The 19,238-nt window shown below is 43.6% G+C and overlaps 1 protein-coding gene across 6 annotated transcripts in view; it reads left to right on the plus strand.

Moving 5' to 3' along the window:
* DCAF6 (DDB1 and CUL4 associated factor 6) overlaps positions 1-19,238 on the plus strand; it is a 171,511-nt gene that overhangs the window by 70,183 nt on the left and 82,090 nt on the right. For all 6 annotated transcript variants that reach the window (XM_029579086.1, XM_029579088.1, XM_029579090.1 and 3 more), the window contains exons 8-10: positions 5,508-5,601; positions 15,175-15,294; positions 18,096-18,347. In XM_029579086.1, coding sequence (XP_029434946.1) covers positions 5,508-5,601; positions 15,175-15,294; positions 18,096-18,347 — 466 coding nt within the window. The remainder of the gene's footprint in view (positions 1-5,507; positions 5,602-15,174; positions 15,295-18,095; positions 18,348-19,238) is intronic.

Here is a 19,238-nt window from a genome sequence, read left to right on the forward strand (position 1 = left end):
AGTGGTAGGGATTGTAAAGCTGATTGTAAAGTTGGTATGGATGGGCAGACTAGATAGGCCGTAATGGTCTTTTTCTGCTATCGTGTTTCTATGTTTGCCATATAGTAAGTTTGTTAGGTCCATTTTAATTCCCTTATCTAGTTAATGTTAGCAGGTTCTAGGTTAAAATGGATTTTACTTGATTACTGTTAAGTGTTGGAAAACATGAACATCTGTTTCATATTTATTTATTTTTACAGAGCCTATGAGCAGGATAGAACCAAGTGACATCACAGTCTGTGAACAGCAGGGAATCCCAGCAATAGTGTGATGTCACAAAATTCAAAAGACCTATAGGGGCAGATTTTAAAACCTGCGCGCGGGCACAGATTTGTTCGCACAACCCGGCACGAACAAATCTACGCCTGATTTTATAACATGCGGGCGCAGCCGCACACGTTATAAAATCCAGGTTCGGCGCACGCAAGGGGGTGCACAATTGTGCAACTTGCGCGCGCCGAGCCACGCAGCCTGCCTCCGTTCCCTCTGAGGCGGCTCCGAAATTGGAGCAGCCTCTGAGGGAACTTTCCTTCCGCCCCCCACCCCGCATCTTCCCCTCCCTTCCCCTACCTAACTCGCAAGGGAGGGGAAGATGTCATATAGGGAAAAATAATCCTTGCTGTAGTTACACGATGTTAAGTTCCATATTAGGAGCTACCACCCAGGAAAAAGATGTAGGCATCATATTGGATAATACTTTAAAATCATCGGCTCAGTGTGCTGCAGCAGTCATAAAAGCAAACAGAATGTTAGGAATTATTAGGAAGGGAATGGTTAATAAAATGGAAAATGTCATAATGCCTCTGTATCGCTCCATGGTGAGACCGCACCTTGAATACTGTGTACAATTCTGGTCGCCCCATCTCAAAAAAGATATAGTTGCGATGGAGAAGGTACAGAGAAGGGCAACCAAAATGATAAAGGGGATGGAACAGCTCCCCTATGAGGAAAGGCTGAAGAGGTTAGGGCTGTTCAGCTTGGAGAAGATACGGCTGAGGGGGGATATGATAGAGGTCTTTAAGATCATGAGAGGTCTTGAATGAGTAGATGTGAATCGGTTATTTAGTCTTTCAGATAATAGAAGGACTAAGGGGCATTCCATGAAGTTAGCAAGTAGCACATTTAAGACTAATTGGAGAAAATTCTTTTTCACTCAACGCACAATTAAGTTGCCAAGGGATGTGGTTAGTGCAGTTAGTGTAGCTGGGTTCAAAAAAGGTTTGCATAAGTTCTTGGAGAAGAAGTCCATTAACGGCTATTAATCAAGTTTACTTCGGGAATAGCCACTCGTATTAATTGCATCAGTAGCATGGGATCTTCTTAGTGTTTGGGTAATTACCAGGTTCTTGTGGCCTGGTTTGGCCTCTGTTGGAAACAGGATGCTGGGCTTGATGAACCCTTGGTTTGACCCAGCATGGCAATTTCTTATGTTCTTATGGAAAGGCCTTGGAAAATTACTCTCCAAATGAGTAAGCTGTTAGACGCATGTTAGAGCATGCGTCCAAAAATAAAGCATTTTATACTATTTAATAATCGTGAGACGGAAACTGAATGCACCACATATTGTCATGCTATTGTATTTCAAACATATTAAAGGATATTTTTAAGTTGTGATATTTTTACATATACCGTACATTGTGGGCGTTGCTGGTAGGAGAGGGATGGTTCTGATGCTCAGAGTATGCTCAGATGCTCAGAGTATGCTCTGATGCTCAGAGTATAAAACTCAGAATTTTGATATCAAGAGTTTACTGCCTGAGCTGACATCGTGACATAAGGACTATCCTATTGCCTAATGGCATCAATGGCAGAAATACAAACAAAATAGATGCCTAAGAATGGCCTTTGGAAGCTTTATTAAGGAGACTTACAGGTCCAATGCACAATATGCCCGACTCAGGCCGAGTTTCGCCCCCCCTTGCGGGGGCTGCCTCAGGGGCTACAATAAATAAATGTCAATTATTGACAATGCAATACAAAAATTACATGACTTACATAAATAATAAAAACAAAATTAATACTTAAAGGTAACAATGGATATAAAACATTTGAAATGGAACATGATCCTTGATTAATGTAGGGCAGATGTAACTATATCAATATGGCAATGTAAACATACATGACTCACATAAGTCAACATAAATGTTCAAAAAGCGATTAATGAATATAAAACATAAATAAACAGTGAAATGTAATATCTTCTTTGATTAAATATATACTGATCTTGTAATTTGAATCAATAAAATGTGAAAAAATATATAGATGATTTTACCTTGGTGAAATAATCTCTCATATATATATACAAGCCGTTAAGCCCGTCACAACGGGCTACATTACATTTTTGTTTTCGGTCCATTTTCGAAAACAGCACCCTCCAACACTTTTTCTCCCTCATTCCCCCTTCCCCTCAGTCACTCACCCCCTTCCCACCCCTGTCTTACTCACTCTCTGTCTCCCACTGCCTCCTTCCCCTCACTCTCACCTCCGTCCCCTTCCCTCAGTCACTCCCACCTCTCTCCCCTTCCCTCAGTCACTCCCCACCCTGTCTCAATCCCATCCCCTCTCCCTCAGCCCTCCTCCACTCCCTTTTTCTCTGCTCCACAACTTCTTACCCTTCCACTTACTCACATCCCTGTCTCTCATCTCTCCCTCATTCTCCCTCTCCCCTCACTCCCTCTCACTCAGTCCCTCCCTCCCACTCAGTCCCTCCCCCTCCCTCAGTCCCTCCCTCCCTCCCACTCAGTCCCTCCCTCCCACTCAGTCCCTCCCTCCCCCTCACTCAGTCCCTCCCCCTCCCTCAGTCCCTCCCACTCAGTCCCTCCCTCAGTCCCTCCCTCCCACTCAGTCCCTCCCTCTCTCTCTCTCCTCCCTCCCTCTCTCTCTCTCTTCTCCCTCCCTCGCTACTGGCCGCTGCCGCTGCCACCCGACGCCGCCGCCGCCGCTGCCACCCGACGCCACCGCCGTTGCCGCTGCCACCCGACGCCGCCGCCACCATCGCCGCTGCCACTGCCACCCGACGCCGCCATGTTTGTTTTTTTTTTTACGCTGGCTAAGACCGACGTCCTTGCCCGCACATGCGCAGTAGAGCTGTGCTCTACTGCGCATTTGCGGGCCATCGGTCATGGCCCATTTATAAGGTAGATGGCAGATCTTATTACATATGGTTTTCTTCTGAATAAATAACTGTATAAAGAATAAATTAACAGACACAAAACAATCATATCTTGAAATAAAAGCACAAAGAAAGAAAGATGCAAAGGATATGGACAAAAAGCATGAAAATAATGAAAAACAAAAATAAAAAATTCAATTACATGCAAGCTGAAATCAAAATGGTGAGAAAGTGACACAACCTAAAGGTAGGCATATAAGATCTCATAGTGGAGTGAAAGAAATGGATAATGATCTATGTCCAAAAACAGCAATATGTGATATTCCAAACAAGAAATGAAACCTCAAAAAATAAATGCACGTGTATTAGGACAGAAATAACTAAGTTAGCATAAGGTGCAAATCACCAAACTGGCACTACCATCTGTAATTGTGAAAATATCAAAACTGCTTACTTGCAGTTTGAGAATTAATAATGTAAATATGAATTCCACGCAGAATGTAATGAAGACAGTGAGAAGCACTGCGTTTATTGTGGACTTCAAAGCTGATTGGCACTCAAGGCAGCAAATGAACAACTAGAATACAATCAACAAAGCTGAATAGAAAATTGACATGAAAAAATATTGTAAACTCTAAAGTGATTTATTATCGAATCATAGATACATACTATCTCAACGTGCATAAGAACACTCCAAAGATATGAATCAGACAAGTTGTCCCTTGTACTAAAAGTGAAAACAGCTACTGACTCTGAATTTTCATTGCATGTAAAAGTGGAACTAAACCCTATGAAGATCGTGAATATATGCAAACCTAAGATAACTGCTGCTTGCAAGAAACAACTTCGGAATTCCCATGCTGATGCAAAGTCAATAATGGGCTCATGCATCATGTTTTATACTGTGAATCGAAATGTAAAGGACCAAGCGGGTCGCAAACGCGATCGGAAAAAAAACGGGAGTGATCAACAATGGACTGAACTGCCAGACATTTCAACAGCGGAATGAAAAGGTATGTAAAAGATGGAGGCGCTGCTGACAAAGGAATAAAAACAAAGTAGCAAAAATATTTATTTATTGTAGCCCCTGAGGCAGCCCCCGCGAGGTGGGCGAAACTCTGCCTGAGTCGGGCATATTGTGCATTGGACCTGTAAGTCTCCTTAATAAAGCTTCCAACAGACATTCTTAGGCATCTATTTTGTTTGTATTTCCCCCACGGCTATTTTAGATCGCCTACCTCCTTGTTTTATCAATGGCAGAAAGGCAGTAACTGAGTGGGTACGAGAGGACGAGGGGTCGCAGGGTAGCCAAACACAAGTCAACCCAAAGTTTTTCAGTTTTTTGCAGTGATTTTGATCACTGGAAGAACATTTTATCTTTGTCTTTTACAAGTCTTTTGTATTTGAAATCTTAGAAGTATCAGGCTGGGAATTAGGCAGGACACTGGAAATAGTTCTCAACGCAAAAAGGCTTTGTCACCACAAATACCAGGTTTAAGGCACAAGGAATCTGTATAGTACAAAGTTTAAGGCACAAGTTACCTCTGAGATCCTCTGTACAATCTCCAAGCCATCTGGTTGCTAGGGACACTAAGAAAACCCCAGCAATCCCTTATAAATCTGAGGACGAATCTGAATTCTCAGAGGTATTCAAGACTCACCCTGAGGCTCAGGGGCAGAGCTCCAGAAGGGCAGATCCCTGTTCAGGACGTGGCCTAACTCTTTTTACCCTTACATGAAGTGAGTGGGACCTTTTCATCACCGGCAGTTTAAGGATAGGTACTCTAAAAACTGGGCATAGACATTTTCGCAGGTGAAAATGATCTATTATAAAACTAATCACCTGATATGTGGTAAGTGCTCTGGGGTTGAGGGATTTGCACTTTTGTGCATACTTTTGCATTTTCAAAAATATGTTTGAAATTTTCTAAAAAAATGTATGCACAAATTAATAACTGTAATTGCAGGTAATTTTGATGAGATAATTTTCAAAGGGAAAGTATGCATATACTTTCCCTTTGAAAATTGGTGTAACTTATGTACATATTTGATTTAGTTATTTGGGCTTTTACAAAATTACCCCTACCATGTTTAACTGAAAGATACAGGTACAGCTAGCTATTTAGAAAAAAAGATTGTAACAAAAAAAAAAGATTGAATTAACCAAACATTTTTCTGATCTTAAATGCATTTCACAACAATTTGAGTAAAAATTAAGAAATGCTCGGTTTTATAGACCTTTGCCCTAATGTTTCTGGCACTTTTTCTGACTCAATGCAACATTTCTTATAGCACTTATTAACATAAATACAAGCTTTTTCGTATTCTAAGCAAATTCTTTTGGTGATCTGTGCAGCTACGGCAGCCACCTGTTAAACGTCTGCGATTACGAGGGGACTGGTCAGATACAGGACCAAGAGCAAGACCGGAGAGTGAACGGGAGAGAGATGGTAAATATATTTCTTTTCAATTCTACAAAGTTCCCCAATTTTTCTGAAAAATTTGTAATGCTTGTGAAAGGTACCAAAGTTGGTTGAAGTTCACTTATTTACACATGGTTCAGGGGCTCCAGCTGTATGGGCATCCCCTCTATTGCTTAATGGATGTGTCTCAGCTCTAAGGATGAGATACTAGTTCTGTTTTTTGCTTCTGATTAAGGGCCTGATTTAGTAAGTTTATTTTCCCATAGACATTGCGTGAGAAAAAGCATTAGTTAAATTAGCCCTTATGCCTTAGATTTGACAGTACCTTAGCAGAAACTATTTTATAGATTTCTATGGTTTGTTTTTACGCTTGCATTAGACTGAAGACATGATAACCAATGCCCAAGGTTGGTGCAGCTAGAAGGTCCTCTTTCTTTATTAATCTTGTACAGTCAGTGAGAACTACACAGATAAAAATGTAAAGCAGTTCTTTTCAAAACAGGAACATGTCATTGTTTATACTTTATTTTATGCAAAGCTAATTAATCTCCATAATCATGTTCAACCTGTTACAAAATACATGAAGAATAATTTTACTACAGTTCTCTTTTTTTCTACCATTCAGTTGTCTCAGTTCCTCTTTCCTAAAACACACATACGTTATTAGCTCATTATCTTATTACCTCCTACCATTAAATCTGCAATGCCTAGCAAATTAAACTTCAGAAGTAAGCAACTTTATTAAGATTGTCATGAGATTATTTCTCAGACTACTCAGTTCTCCATATTCCTTCATTACTTTTTCACTTTTCCCTAGAATATTGCTGTCTACATTACTTTCAGTTTTCCATATAGTTGTTTACTTAAGCATTTTTTTCTGCATTGACCTATAAGCTACTACACAGTCTCCAATGTTAGCCTGTCATGATATCTGTAAGACATTGGCCTTAGACCTGTTAGTTTCTTCTGATCACCACAGTACCCACTTGTACTACCAATTTATTTATAATGTGGTATAAATTTTTTTTAAACAAATAAATGAATAGCACCTATATGATGTGATCATTCGCCACTGCACTCCAGAAACGACCTTTCCATCCACTCCTGGGCCCACTTAAAGGACTCATTCTCTCTCTGGGTCCACCTGAAGCTCCCTGGGTCACCTCCTTTTCCCCACTGAAAGGGGCCAGGAAAGATATTCTGGGTGGGTGACTGTTCTTCCCCTGACTCTGATCCCTCCTCCTGGCTGCCTTTAAATTAGCAGCATAAGTGTATTTGTCCTGTCGGTACTGCCTCCAAGACTTAAGAGTCTTGGAGTCTTTATAAAAGACAACTGAATCATCCAAGGGAAAGGGTTCTGGAAAGTCTAATTCTTCATTGTTGTGGCTGGACGAACCCATTATGAGCTGGTTCCAGAAGCTTTTAAAGTTTGGACAGTTTTGTCCTATCACCATGGGGTAGGGTAGCCAAGGAAGAACTCCCACCTCAATTTTGTCTTGGCCGACCAGGGTCTTCAGTTGTACCTGGCTTGTTGGATACTACCTTTGGTCCCTGTGTATGCATGCCAGAGTCACTGTTCTGTCGTAGTCAATCTGGACTTGCTTCACTAACTCTCTTTGAGTGTTTTCACACTCCCAGAGTCTACTAATGCTTGGGTTGGAGTGGCATCTAGCTCAACCGCAGTTACAAAAGTCGAGACTTCCTGGCTGGGGATATCCATGAAATTACAAAAGTGTGAGGTCATGGCATTAACATCCACGAGTTCATCTTCCCAACAGGAATAGTGTCTGGCAAAATGGCCCCTTTCTCCACAGCTGAAACATGACGGTCCGGCTGAGGGTTGCGGTTGAGGTGAAAAGTCTGGTCAGACCTCTGCTACTGGTTGTCGGGGCTTCTGGCTCTTAGGACTCAGTCGTCCTCTATCCAGGTCAAGTGGCTTTTCTGGGAACTATGGTGACTCAGGCATAGTCTGATTCTGATAAAAGACCTTCACTACTTTCAGCGCCTTTTCAAGGCTGTCTAGTATCTGTTCCAGCAGAACTGCTTTGGCTACCTTCATTCTGCTCTTCCCTTCCGGGTGCAGCCATTTCCAAGTGACATCTTTTAAGTCTGTGGAATAGGTTCCTTGGGTATTCTCCAGCCTGTATAATTCTCCACAAAAATTGCTGTTGTAGGCTTCCGGGATGTATCCTGCTTTCTCTAGCATGGTGGCTTTGACTTCCTGGCATCTTGCCCTCCTGGATTGGTGATTTGGAAGGCATCTTGATTACGCCAGATGAGTAGATTCACCTGATAGGTAGCCCAACTGTCCTCTGGCCATCCTGCCAGTCGAGCTGTGCATTCAGATATTTTCAGAAAACCATTGAGACCTTCTCCTGGGGCCATCTTAAGTAGTGTCTGTGTCATGGGAGGTGGACTGGTTACAGCAGTTTGCTCAGCTTATGCTATCTGGGTTAGCACTGTATGCTGCTGCATCATCTGCTCTCGCAATGCCTGCTGCTGCTCCATTTGTGTTTGCAGGGTGTTCTGTAATTGTTTCTGCCCTGTAGCAAGGACCTGGATACGTGATTATCAAGCTGCCTCCGAACTACGTTCTTCTCTGAGCTGCTGGACTGTCCAGCCCTTACTCCACTGCTTGACGCCTTGACTACACAGGCGGGTTACCCCCCTTGGCCTATTGTGTGAAGACTGGGTGAGTGGAACTGGGAGGCCCCAGGAAAAAGAAAATAAACTCTGAAGGGGTTTTTTTTTCTGCTGCTGCACCTGTGGGCTCTTGCCTGTGCTTCCCACTTAGGCAAGAGATCCCGCTTCTGCTACCATATGTGGTAACGGTAAATAGCGGCTTGGGAAACAGCCAGAAGGAATAAGGAGGCAAACGCTGGCTGTTTCCTTTATGTGCAATTTATTTACAGTGAAAGAAAAGTTAAACAAACAAATGCAGATCACCTTAAGTTCAGGTAGCACACAGACATCACACATTGCATAGAATGGTTTCCTGTCTGTTCCTTGGGGCCTTTCTAACCCTTCTAGGCCTTGAGTTCTTGTACATTAGTAAGGGGCTCCTCCTTTCACCCAGGATTCCTCGCAGATCTTGGTGAGACAGATGTGCCTGGTCCATTAAGGTGGCCTGAGGGAGTTGCCTATAGACTTCCTTACACAGTATTTTATTTATTTATTTTTTATTTAACTGTTTTTATATACCGATGGTCATTGTGAACATCTCATCGGTTAACAAGAAACAAAAAGCAGCAACAGGCTTTACAATGAACAAGTAACTCATAGATGTAACTGAATGTATTGGGGGGTGGGGCATAAAAGCTAGATAGAGGGGGGGAGACACTGAAAATTGAACTTGGAGGACTGATTACAATGAAGAGGATTAAGTATCTGAAGGCTACAGGAAACATACAATTAAGGATCAAATTTTAGCAAGGATGAATTATTTACAATTTAGGTTACAATTGACATACAAATTTCTGTTCACTTACAAAGGAGATTAATGTTGCGATGTCTATACAGGACGAATACAACGTGGGAAGCAAGTGTAAGGGAGTGAAGAAAGAGGCATAGAAAAAAAGGAGGGGGTAAGAAATGGTATTCACGTGGAGAGAGGAATACATTAAGGAGGGCGGGGTGCAGGGGGCAAGGCTGGGATATTGGTGGGTGAAGAGTGGTGTAAACATTGCCTGGAGATAAATGTGGTGGAAGTGTACAGCCAGGTGTAAGCCTGCTTAAAGAGCCATGTCTTGAGGCTCTGCTTGAATTTTTTTGGGCATGATTCTTGGCAGAGAGAAGATGGTAGATTATTCCATAGGGCAGGACCAGCTATGGAAAATGCACAGCCTTTGGTGGAACATAGCTTTGTGAGTTTGGGTGAAGGTGTGTGTATAGTTGCCAGATATTGGTTTCTAGTGGGTCTGGCAGGGGTACGAAAGGTGAGATGTTCTCTAAATCAGTGCATATTTTTGTTGTGAAGAGATTTGTGGATGAGAGTGAGGGATTTGTATATGATTCGTGATGCAACGGGTAGCCAATGCAAATGCTTGAGGACGGGGGTAATGTGGTCGTTTTTGTGGGTATTAGTGAGGATACGAGCGGCAGCATTTTGGAGCAATTGAAGAGGTTGGATTGCACTTTTGGGTAAGCCCAGGAGCAAAGCATTGCAGTAATCAACTTTCGATAGGATGATGTCTTGGAGTATTGTGCGAAAGTCATTAAGGTGTAGTAGGGGGTTTACGTTTTTTTAAGGTGTGCAATTTGAAGAAACAGTCTTTTAATGTGGCGTTGATTAATTTTTTGGGGTTTAAATGATTATCAAAGGTGATGCTGATTCTACATACGTGTTGAGGAAATGTGATGTTAGAGGGGGGAGTGTTGACCAGCGGGGGAGTCGGGTTAATGTTGTGTGGTGAGATAATGAGGAGCTCTGTTTTAGCAGTGTTGAGTGCAAGGAAGTTGTTTGATAGCAGGGTGCTGATGTCAGCAAGGGCGGATTTCCAGGTCTCAATAGCTTTGTATAATGTGTCAGTTATAGGTATGAGGATCTGAACATCATCCGCATATATAAAATGCGGAAGGCCTAGCTTTGAAAGGAGATGGCAGAGGGGAAGGAGGTATATATTGAAAAGTGTAGAGGAAAGAGAGGAGCCTTGTGGTACACCTTGTGTAAGATTGTTTGATTTAGATATGCAGTTTCCAATTTGAACACTATATTGTCTATCGCACAGGTAAGATTGAAACTAGTGGAGTGCAGTACCAGAAATGCCAATATCAATCAGGCATTCTATTAATATATTGTGGATGATTGTATCAAATGCGGAAGAGATGTCAAGAAGGATCAAAATGTGTGAAAGGCCTTTGTCAAGGCTTTTTAGGATATGGTCGGAGAGGGAAATGCGTAGGGTTTCAGTGCTGTGGTGTTTGCGAAAACCGTATTGTGAGGGTAGGAGAATGTTGTGTTCGTCAGTTGACTGTTTTTTCTAAAATTTTTGCGATGAAGGGAAGGTTGGAAATGGGGCGAAAGTTGGCCATATCGGAGGGGTCAAGGGTGGGTTTTTTTTAAATAGGTTTTACTATGGCATGTTTAAGATGGTTAGGTACATTGTCAAGCGAGATGGATCTATTAATGATGTTCGAGATGGGTTTAGAGATGATATTAGGGATGGTGAGGAGTGCTTTTGTAGGGATTGTGTCTGAGGGGTGTGTAGAGGGTCTAATTTTTTTTAGGATGGATTCAATTTCTAATGATGAGGTGGTTTCAAGTGCGTTAAGTCTTGCGGTGGTGTCAAAAAGGGTTTTTGTGGGGGAATGAGGAGAGGGGAAATGTGACATGATGTTGTCTATTTTCTTGTGGAAGAAGGATGCAAGGTCTTCACATTTGGCCTGGTCATCTAAGCCAGGTATGGAGGGTTGGTTGGTTTTCGTTAAGTTTGTCACAAGTTCAAATAGGGCTCGTGCATTGAATTGGAGATGGTGGAGTTTTTGGGCGTAGAAATCCCTTTTAGTTTTGTCGATTGCTACTCGATATGTGTGGAGGTAAGATCTAAACTTAGCCAGTTGCATAGGGGAGGGGTCTCTGCACCATTTTTTTCCTAGCTTTCTGAGATTGTTTCATGGTTTTTAGCTGGGAGTGTACCAGGGTTGCTTATTTCTTTTTAATGGGTCAATTTCACACGATTGTGTAGGGCAGAGATTATTGGCTATCGAACTGATGAGCTGATTCCAGGAGGAGAGTGCAGTGTCAGAGTCTGTTAAATCAAGTTTATTGAGTTCATTGGATAGGGCTGTTATTAGGTCTTCTTGTTTGCAAATTCGTCTGTAGTGGATGGTTTTTTTGGTATGTGTGGAAGTGGTGGAATTTTCCATAGTACAGGTAGTGTCAATATGGAAGTGATCAGACCAGAGCGTGGGGATGCATGAAGGCAGGTTTGTTCGGATGCGGGAGTTGGTAAATATAAGATCAAGGGTGTGGCCTGCCTTCTGGGTCGGGTGGGAAATAATCTGAGTGAAGCCTAGGGCATCTAGTGAGGTTAGGAGGGAGTCGCAGGAGGAAGAGATAGGTGTGGCATCAACATGGAGGCTGAAATCTCCAAGGATAATTGCTGGTGCATGTATATTTAAGTTTTTGGAGATGTATTCTATTATGGGTGATGGGTTATTTTCAAGGAGCCCTGTGGGGGGGGGGCATATACTAGGCAGATTTGTAGTTTGGATGAATTAAATAGGCTGATCTCCAGCCTGTGCGGGGGGGAGATAGGTTTCAATGTTAATTTGAAGGCCTTTTTTGATGTTAGGAGGAGACCCCTTCTCTTTTTTAGGTCTGGGAATGGAGAATATGTCATGTTTCAGATGGGAGTTGGTTTAGCAGAATGGTGTCAGAGTCCTTTAGCCATGTTTCAGTGATGGCTAATATGTCGGGACTATCATCCAGTAGAATGTCGTTGATAAGAGCAGTTTTTTTGATGATTGATTGTGCATTGAGTAGGAGGATTGTGAATGTCATGAAGCCAATTAATTGGGTGAGAGGGGTGGTCATAATGGGGAGGAAATTTCTCTGGTGTTCAAGGGAAGATTTGGCCTGGGGAGCCTGCAGTGTGAGGGCATAATGCTTAAGGGTGGGAATGGAGAAGGTGCGCATGGTGGTTGTGTGGGGGCGAATAGGGAGTGTATGCTGTCTTAGAGGGGATGGGGGATAAGAATTTGTTTGTGAGGGTGAGGGGGGGAGAGTAGGGAGGATGTACAGGGGGAAAAGTGGGGGGTTTTGGTGATAGACGAGGAGCTTCTACTGGGGAGGAGAGGGTAAAAGGAGGGAGGAGGGAAGGTGTAGGTGGGGGGCTTACGTGGGCAGGCCCAAGCAGGAGTCGGCAAGGGGAGAGAGGCTGGATGATTCACTGAGGAGGGGCTGCAAAGGGGCGCACTAAGGGGCAGGCTCCTTAGTCACGCTCCTTCTGCGTGCAACGTCCAGCGCAAGATGCCGGATGTCTGCCTACGGTTTATGTAGGGCCAGCAGCGTCGTGGAGGAGGTGAGCTGGGGGCGGTCCCGAGGGGGGAGTCGGTGTCATTCAGCCAATCGGGTGCAGGATGGAGCTAGGCCGCAGCCTCTGCCTCAATTTGAGGGGTCTGCTCAGACCCCAATGGGTCTCCCACGCCGGGTGCGTCGAGCGGAGGCGGCCGGGAGGAGCAGGTCCAGAGCGAATGCTGCAGCAAAAAGGGCGATCGATGGGCCTGCCTACCGTCTATGTAGGGCCAGCAGCGTCGTGGAGGAGGTGAGCTGGGGGCGGTCCCGAGGGCATCGTTGGCGTTGTTCAGCCAATCGGGTGCAGGATGGAGCTAGGTCGCAGCCTTGGCCTCAATTTGAGGGGTCTGCTCGGACCCCGATGGGTCTCCCATGCCGGGTGCGTTGAACGGAGGCGGCCTGGAGGAGCAGGTCCAGAGCGAGTGCTGCTTGTCATCTGCTTGCTTATTTGTAATTCAGAGGAAAGTAATGATGGTGTAGTTATGTTGCTGCTATCATATCCTGTACGTTGGTTTTACATAGTAATGTTGTAGATGATGGAAAAGACTATATAGTCTATCCAGTGTGCCCAGTTGTTCCTTTCCACACTGCAAGAGATATATCCTAGTTGCCAGCCACAAAGCATTATTGCCTGTAGTATATCATGCCATATTAATGAGTTTTTGTCTCTTTCTCCACTGTACGCCACCCTCCTGGCTTCCTGATATTGCAAGATCCCCTTTTTTATTCACCCCCAGCGTCTCTCCCCCTTCCATATCCAACCTCAAGGTCCTAGTCGTCCAATAGTTACATCACCAATGCAGCAGTTAGAGCATCCAGCCTCCTCGGTCCCTGTGGCTTGTCTAGACGGTTCCCTGCAAACACCAATCTGCCGTACCAATCCTGAAGAAAAGGCCATTCTCCTTTAACTTTGCACAGCAATTGTAACTTGAGGAAATGCCAGTTCTCCTCTAAAGCTACACACCTTAGTTCTGAAACAAGTAGAAAAATATAATTTACAAACATAATGACAGTGTATTAATATACAGGACAATTTAATTTCTAAATTGCTGGTCTATTATAGTCTTCCATTTGCTAGGTAATGGCTGACCACATTAATGGGGAAAAAAAAAGTCTGCAATTTTTTCACTTAACATAAGATTAATTTGGCATTTCATTAGCAAAACCAGACTACTAAATCTAAGATTTTTGAACTGCATTAGCTTATACAGAAGTGAAGGCAGATAAATTGTCAATACAGTCTGTGTGCTTTGTGAGATGTCTTGCCAGTACAATTATGACTGCCAAAAATGTCTGAATATTTGTGGTCTGCTTGCAGATCTGCCGAGATTGGCTGTGAGAAATCTGCAGTGGTTTATTTATTTTCATTTAGCTCAGATTTGAGTGCAGTTGGTACTGTGTGCTGCCAGTTTATAAAAAGGCAAGGGAGTGGGAGGCTCACTTATTCCTCCCACCAGTCTCTTTCTTAAGATACCCTCTCCCCACAGGCCTCTTGTGGCAGCCCCAGCATTTACATCGCCCACCCCCCACATAATGCCTCCTCCCCCACCCCTTCTACTACTTTGCTTCCCTCAGACCTCACCCTCTGTCCAGCACCAATATCTGACACCCTGGTTTTCCCCTGCCCCACCCACTCTCTTTTCCCCTCCCTTCCAGTACCTCACTGATCCCCTCATACACCCTCCCCGATCACCTCTTCTTTTTCTTATCTCCCCACAGTTGCCCTCTGTGTGTTTCTCAAACTTTCATACTCCCAATCACCATCTCTGGCTCTCTCTCTCTCACCCCTTTATACCCATCACACCTCTGGCTGTCTATCTGGCTGTACTATCCTCCCTTTCTCCTTCATTTTTAGTTCTGTTATCCTGCTTCGCCCCCATCACTACCTATGGCGCTCTGACAATCATCCTCACCCCACCAACTCTGTCTTCCTCCCCCTTCAGTATCTCTGTCTGTCTTATACCCCCTCATCACCACCGTTGCCTCATCATAACTGACAGCATTTCTAGCTCCCACCCCCCACCCCCCATCAGCATCTCACACACTCACACCCCTACACCCCCCACACAGCACCCTCTGGCTTTCTCGCATCCCTCTACTGCCTTTCCACCCAGTTCCTTTGAACCCCTGCAACACGTGGATAAATCATACCCCCTCCACACTATTTCACACACAATGCCATTCCCATATGGTTTTCATGCACCTCTCTATCCTGGGTCATTGTGTTTCAGTTTGTCTCATTTTTATTTTCACGTTAATTAAGATTTTATTGCTTTAGTTGTCTGTATAATATGATTATTTCATTGATTTACATTTGGTTAAGATATTGCGATAAATTAAATAATAATAATACCCTGGTTTATGATGCTGCATAGCTATAATATTAGTATGTGCCAATTTCCAGCCATGAATATTATATATACTGCTTCCTCAGTCATCATTCCTTCTTTGATTTGAAAGCTCGGTATCTTCTGCATGTCTGAACTTTTTTTGTTTGATTTAGAAAGGATGACAGTGACATATTGCCTTATGTGGGATTAACGCTTTGAACCAAAACAAGCACCAAAATGTTTCAATTTGTGCAGGAGAGCAAAGTCCCAACGTTTCGCTGATGCAGAGGATGTCGGACATGCTGTCACGGTGGTTTGAGGAGGCCAGCGAGGTCGCACAAAGCAATAGAGGGAGGTCAGCCTCACGCCCAAGAGGTAAGCATTTCTTCTCCGTTTATCAGCAGGAAAGTGACCTTATTCTTTAGCACTGGATGATGGATGACAGGTTCTTCCACCTCCCCTGCTTCACCTGGGCTCTGAGCATCCCTTGCTTTGCCAAATTTCCTTATTCCAAGCACTCTATTCTTAATTGTATTCTGCATATATAAATGTGGAAATCTCTGTGGCTCCTCTTTCCTAGGGCAGGAGTAAGATAGGTGGATTCGCACCTCTCTAGCTCTTGTAAGCGGGAGGGTGATGAAGAGGAGGCAGATGGCCCCACTTGGCTCCTCTCCTTCACTGGGTAGCTAGGGAGGAGAAGGCAGATGGCCCTGTTTGTTTCCAACTCCTCACTGCTTTAGGCAGGCAGGGAGGATGCAGACAGCCCTGCTCATCCCTAGTTTCTCTTTCTTGCTTACTGGGCAGGGAGGAGGAGGCATACAACCCTACTCCTTCCCCATTCCTCCCTACTTCAGTGGACAGTTAAGAAGGAGGCAAACAGTGAACTGCTTCTTGCAGTATCTGTGCCAGGGCTGCCTTACTTGCCTCCCATTCTACCCACTCTGGCATGTCACTCCTTACCAAGATGGAAACCACTGCAGTAGACAAGCAAAACCAATTACACCCACTCTCCATTGCTGTGGATGGCCAATGTGTAGTGATCAGAGGTGATACATCCTCAGACTGCACACTGCTCCTTGGTTATACTGCAGGTGGATGTGGGAGCAGAAAGGACTGTGGGTGAAAGTGCATCCAGCCCTTGATTCCAGAAACTGAGCATGTTATTCAGTGTTTCAATAAGATTTTTCCATCAGTAAGCAGGCTGAATTATCCATGATAAAATAATACCGCTGATTCTGAAAACATTCAGCCTTGTTGTTCTACCGTGTTTCAGAGAATTGTAATTATTTGTTCCCAAGGACATTGGGATGCTATTGTGTATTCCCATGGCTCCAGGGGGCTTGCTAAAAGTACAGGTCTCCAAAACTGTACACCCCCTGCTGTGGAAATAACTTCCCCAGGGTCTTATTAGACCCCCATGGGCCCTGACCCCCCAAATAAAAATAAAAAAATAAGGTAAAAATCGCATGGTGACACCTTGCTCCACTACCCAAACCCTTCCCCTTTTTCTTTAAATACCTCCACTGCTCTCAACAAAGCCCCCTCCCCTGATAGCAAGACCCCCCCTCCATCAAAATAAATCCCTGGTGGTGTAGGGTAGACCCTAGTCCCAGCCTCCTGTGGAGGGCATAACTTGTGCGGGTAAGTGCCAGCTCAGCCCTCTGGAAAGCCTCTGCTCGGTCAGTTTGCATAAGAGTTTGCACAAACCCAGGTTACGCATGCACTTTTATGTGAACAGACCCCCAGCCAATTTATTTATTTATTTAAGCAGCCATTCACAATTATTTGACCAGGGTTTGTGTGTGTGTAAATGGTTTTAAAATATTTCCCCAGAGTGCTGAAGGAATTACTGGTGGTGGTTCAGCAGGAGCCCTAGTGCTGTGCTAGAAGGCACTTTTCCATCTCCGGGCAGAGTGAAGCAGTGTTCCAGCTTTGTGTTAGGGGGGCACCCTTGCCTCTGAGCTAATACTCCTCCATGCTGAGCATTGCCTAGAATGATATTGATTTATTTGTAAGAACAGTTGTATAAAACATTTGATTTGATCTGTTGTTTTAATTCAGAAAGGCGAATGGTATCTTTTGAATTTGAGAATATTTGATAGTGTTCCAGAGCACAGGACCTCTGGCTGTTTCTTCCAACACAGAAGGATGGAAAGACTCATATCTAAAATCTTTTCCTCTTCCTAGATGCTTACTTGAGTGCACTGCCAACTTATTCAGTGCACTATATACCAATTCCTGATTTTATTTATTTGATTTGTATTCTGCTTTTCAGCACTTCAAAGTGGATTGCATTCAGGTACTGTAGGTATTTTCCTGTCCCCAAGGGCTCACAATCTAGGTTTGTACCTGAAGCAATGGAGGGTGAAGTGACTTCCCAAGGTCACAAGGAGCAGCCTTGGGATTTTTTACCCACTGCTACCACTAGGCTACTTCTCCACTCTAAATTTAAGCAGTTATGAATTGGTGAGAACTTGCAATTTTAACCTAAAGTGAATTGATTGTTGGTTAAGTTGAAGAGTCAAGTCTTTGCTCTCATGCTTAGACTATGATCACAGCATAAAGAAGTTTGTCTCTTTATTTTTGCTTAATGAAGCCTTTATCTTGTGAGTGCTTCTTTTACACATTATGGACTCGAAGCCTTTCCTGATGCCTTATTGCCTGAAGTGGAAACCTTCTCATTCTCACCATTTTCAGAGACCAGTAATTGTAATATCATGGTTTATTTCAACACATTGCATTGTTGAATTGGCTCCTAAAAGATAAATGCCAATTAGTTGCACTTTCTTACAGTTATGAGCTTTTTGAGGGTTTAATTTTGATCCATTTCTATTGGTTTAATTGGATCTGGGGACTTGTAATGTCATAAGCCTCAGTAGAGTTTTTCTGCTAGAAGGCTTCTTTATTCAGGGTATTTAGAAAGTCTTATGGAAAGAAAACATATAAAGGCAGATTAAGGACCATAAGGCCCATCTAGCCTGCCCAGTTTTATCTTCTGATTTTTCCTTCATTTCTTCTGAAGCAGATATTCTCTGTGCTTATCCCATGCTTTTTAAAATTTTGTTTTTGTCTTCACCTCCGCTAGACAAAAACAGAATTAAAATAGGCATACGATAAGTAGCAATGGCTCCTCTCTCTCATGTTTTTAGTTTTTTAGGTCTTTTGTTTGTTTGAAGGTTCCACTAGAAGAACAGAGGCCTTGGCCGCGAGTGCCACCCCTGGTGCTGGATCAGAACCTACTGAGACTGCAATGGAATTAGATGTGCCATCTGAGCAGCTTCTCCAGTCTTCCTCATCCTCCATGTCTGCCCAGCCACCATCCACATCTTCCTGTACAGAAAGCCCTCCTTCTACATCTTTATTGTCCTCACCTGACAATGAACAAAGACCATCTACAGAGGCTTCCAGAAATACAGCTCAGCAATCTGGTAAGAATAAAATCATTTGGCATGACATAATGTTCTGGTCTACCAAGTCATAAAGTCACCAGGGTTAAAATGCTTCTTGCAGGTTGATAGTGTTAAAATGTAGCACTTCTGGCATAGAAAATTAATGATTTTATCAGTCCTTCAAGGCTTAGCCAAGTCCTTAAAGAGAACCTTTGTTTTGTCCCAGGCAGTGTTCTAACCCCTGTGAAGCATAGTAGGAATCTGCCTTTCTGGTAGGTTCTGAAGGGGAAGATAAAGAGCAGTTGGTTGCACAGCATGTGGGACTAAGCGCTGAATAATGAAATAATTGGCATTTTCTTATTATCCCCCAGACCAGTCCAAATAAGTGGATTTTTCTCCCCTACCAGCAGATGGAGACAGAAGAAAACATTTACCGTACTGCTAGTACATAAGACAGTGTGCCACCTGCAGTCTCTCGGTATTCTCTGTCTCCAGAACATGGTAGAGCTGGAGACAGAGAATACCGACCTATGTTCACATCCTCATTTGAAGAGATCATCAAAAGTTCCTTAGGTTCTTGGGGGCATTTTCAATTTCAGGTGCTTCGTTTAGGTTTGGCAACAATGCCTCACATGTTTTCCAAGGTGATGGTGGTAGTGGCTGCACCCTTGTGCAAAAAAAAAGAAATTCTGGTTCATCCCTATTTAGATGACTGGCTTAATTGGGCAAAGTCAAGGGACAACCATCAACAATCCATTCACAGAGTGGTGTAGATGACGCAGAACTTGGAATGGGTCATAAGTTTTGCCAAGAACAAGCTACTTCCATCACAGGCTTTGGAGTAACTGGAGGCTCAATTCAAGACAGATGTGGGCAAAGTGTTCCTTACAGCAGACAGGATGCTAAAACTTCAGAGGCAGATCTGTCACT

The sequence above is a fragment of the Rhinatrema bivittatum genome, chromosome 15 (assembly GCF_901001135.1).
Source record: "Rhinatrema bivittatum chromosome 15, aRhiBiv1.1, whole genome shotgun sequence".
In the NCBI taxonomy this organism is placed as follows: domain Eukaryota; kingdom Metazoa; phylum Chordata; class Amphibia; order Gymnophiona; family Rhinatrematidae; genus Rhinatrema; species Rhinatrema bivittatum.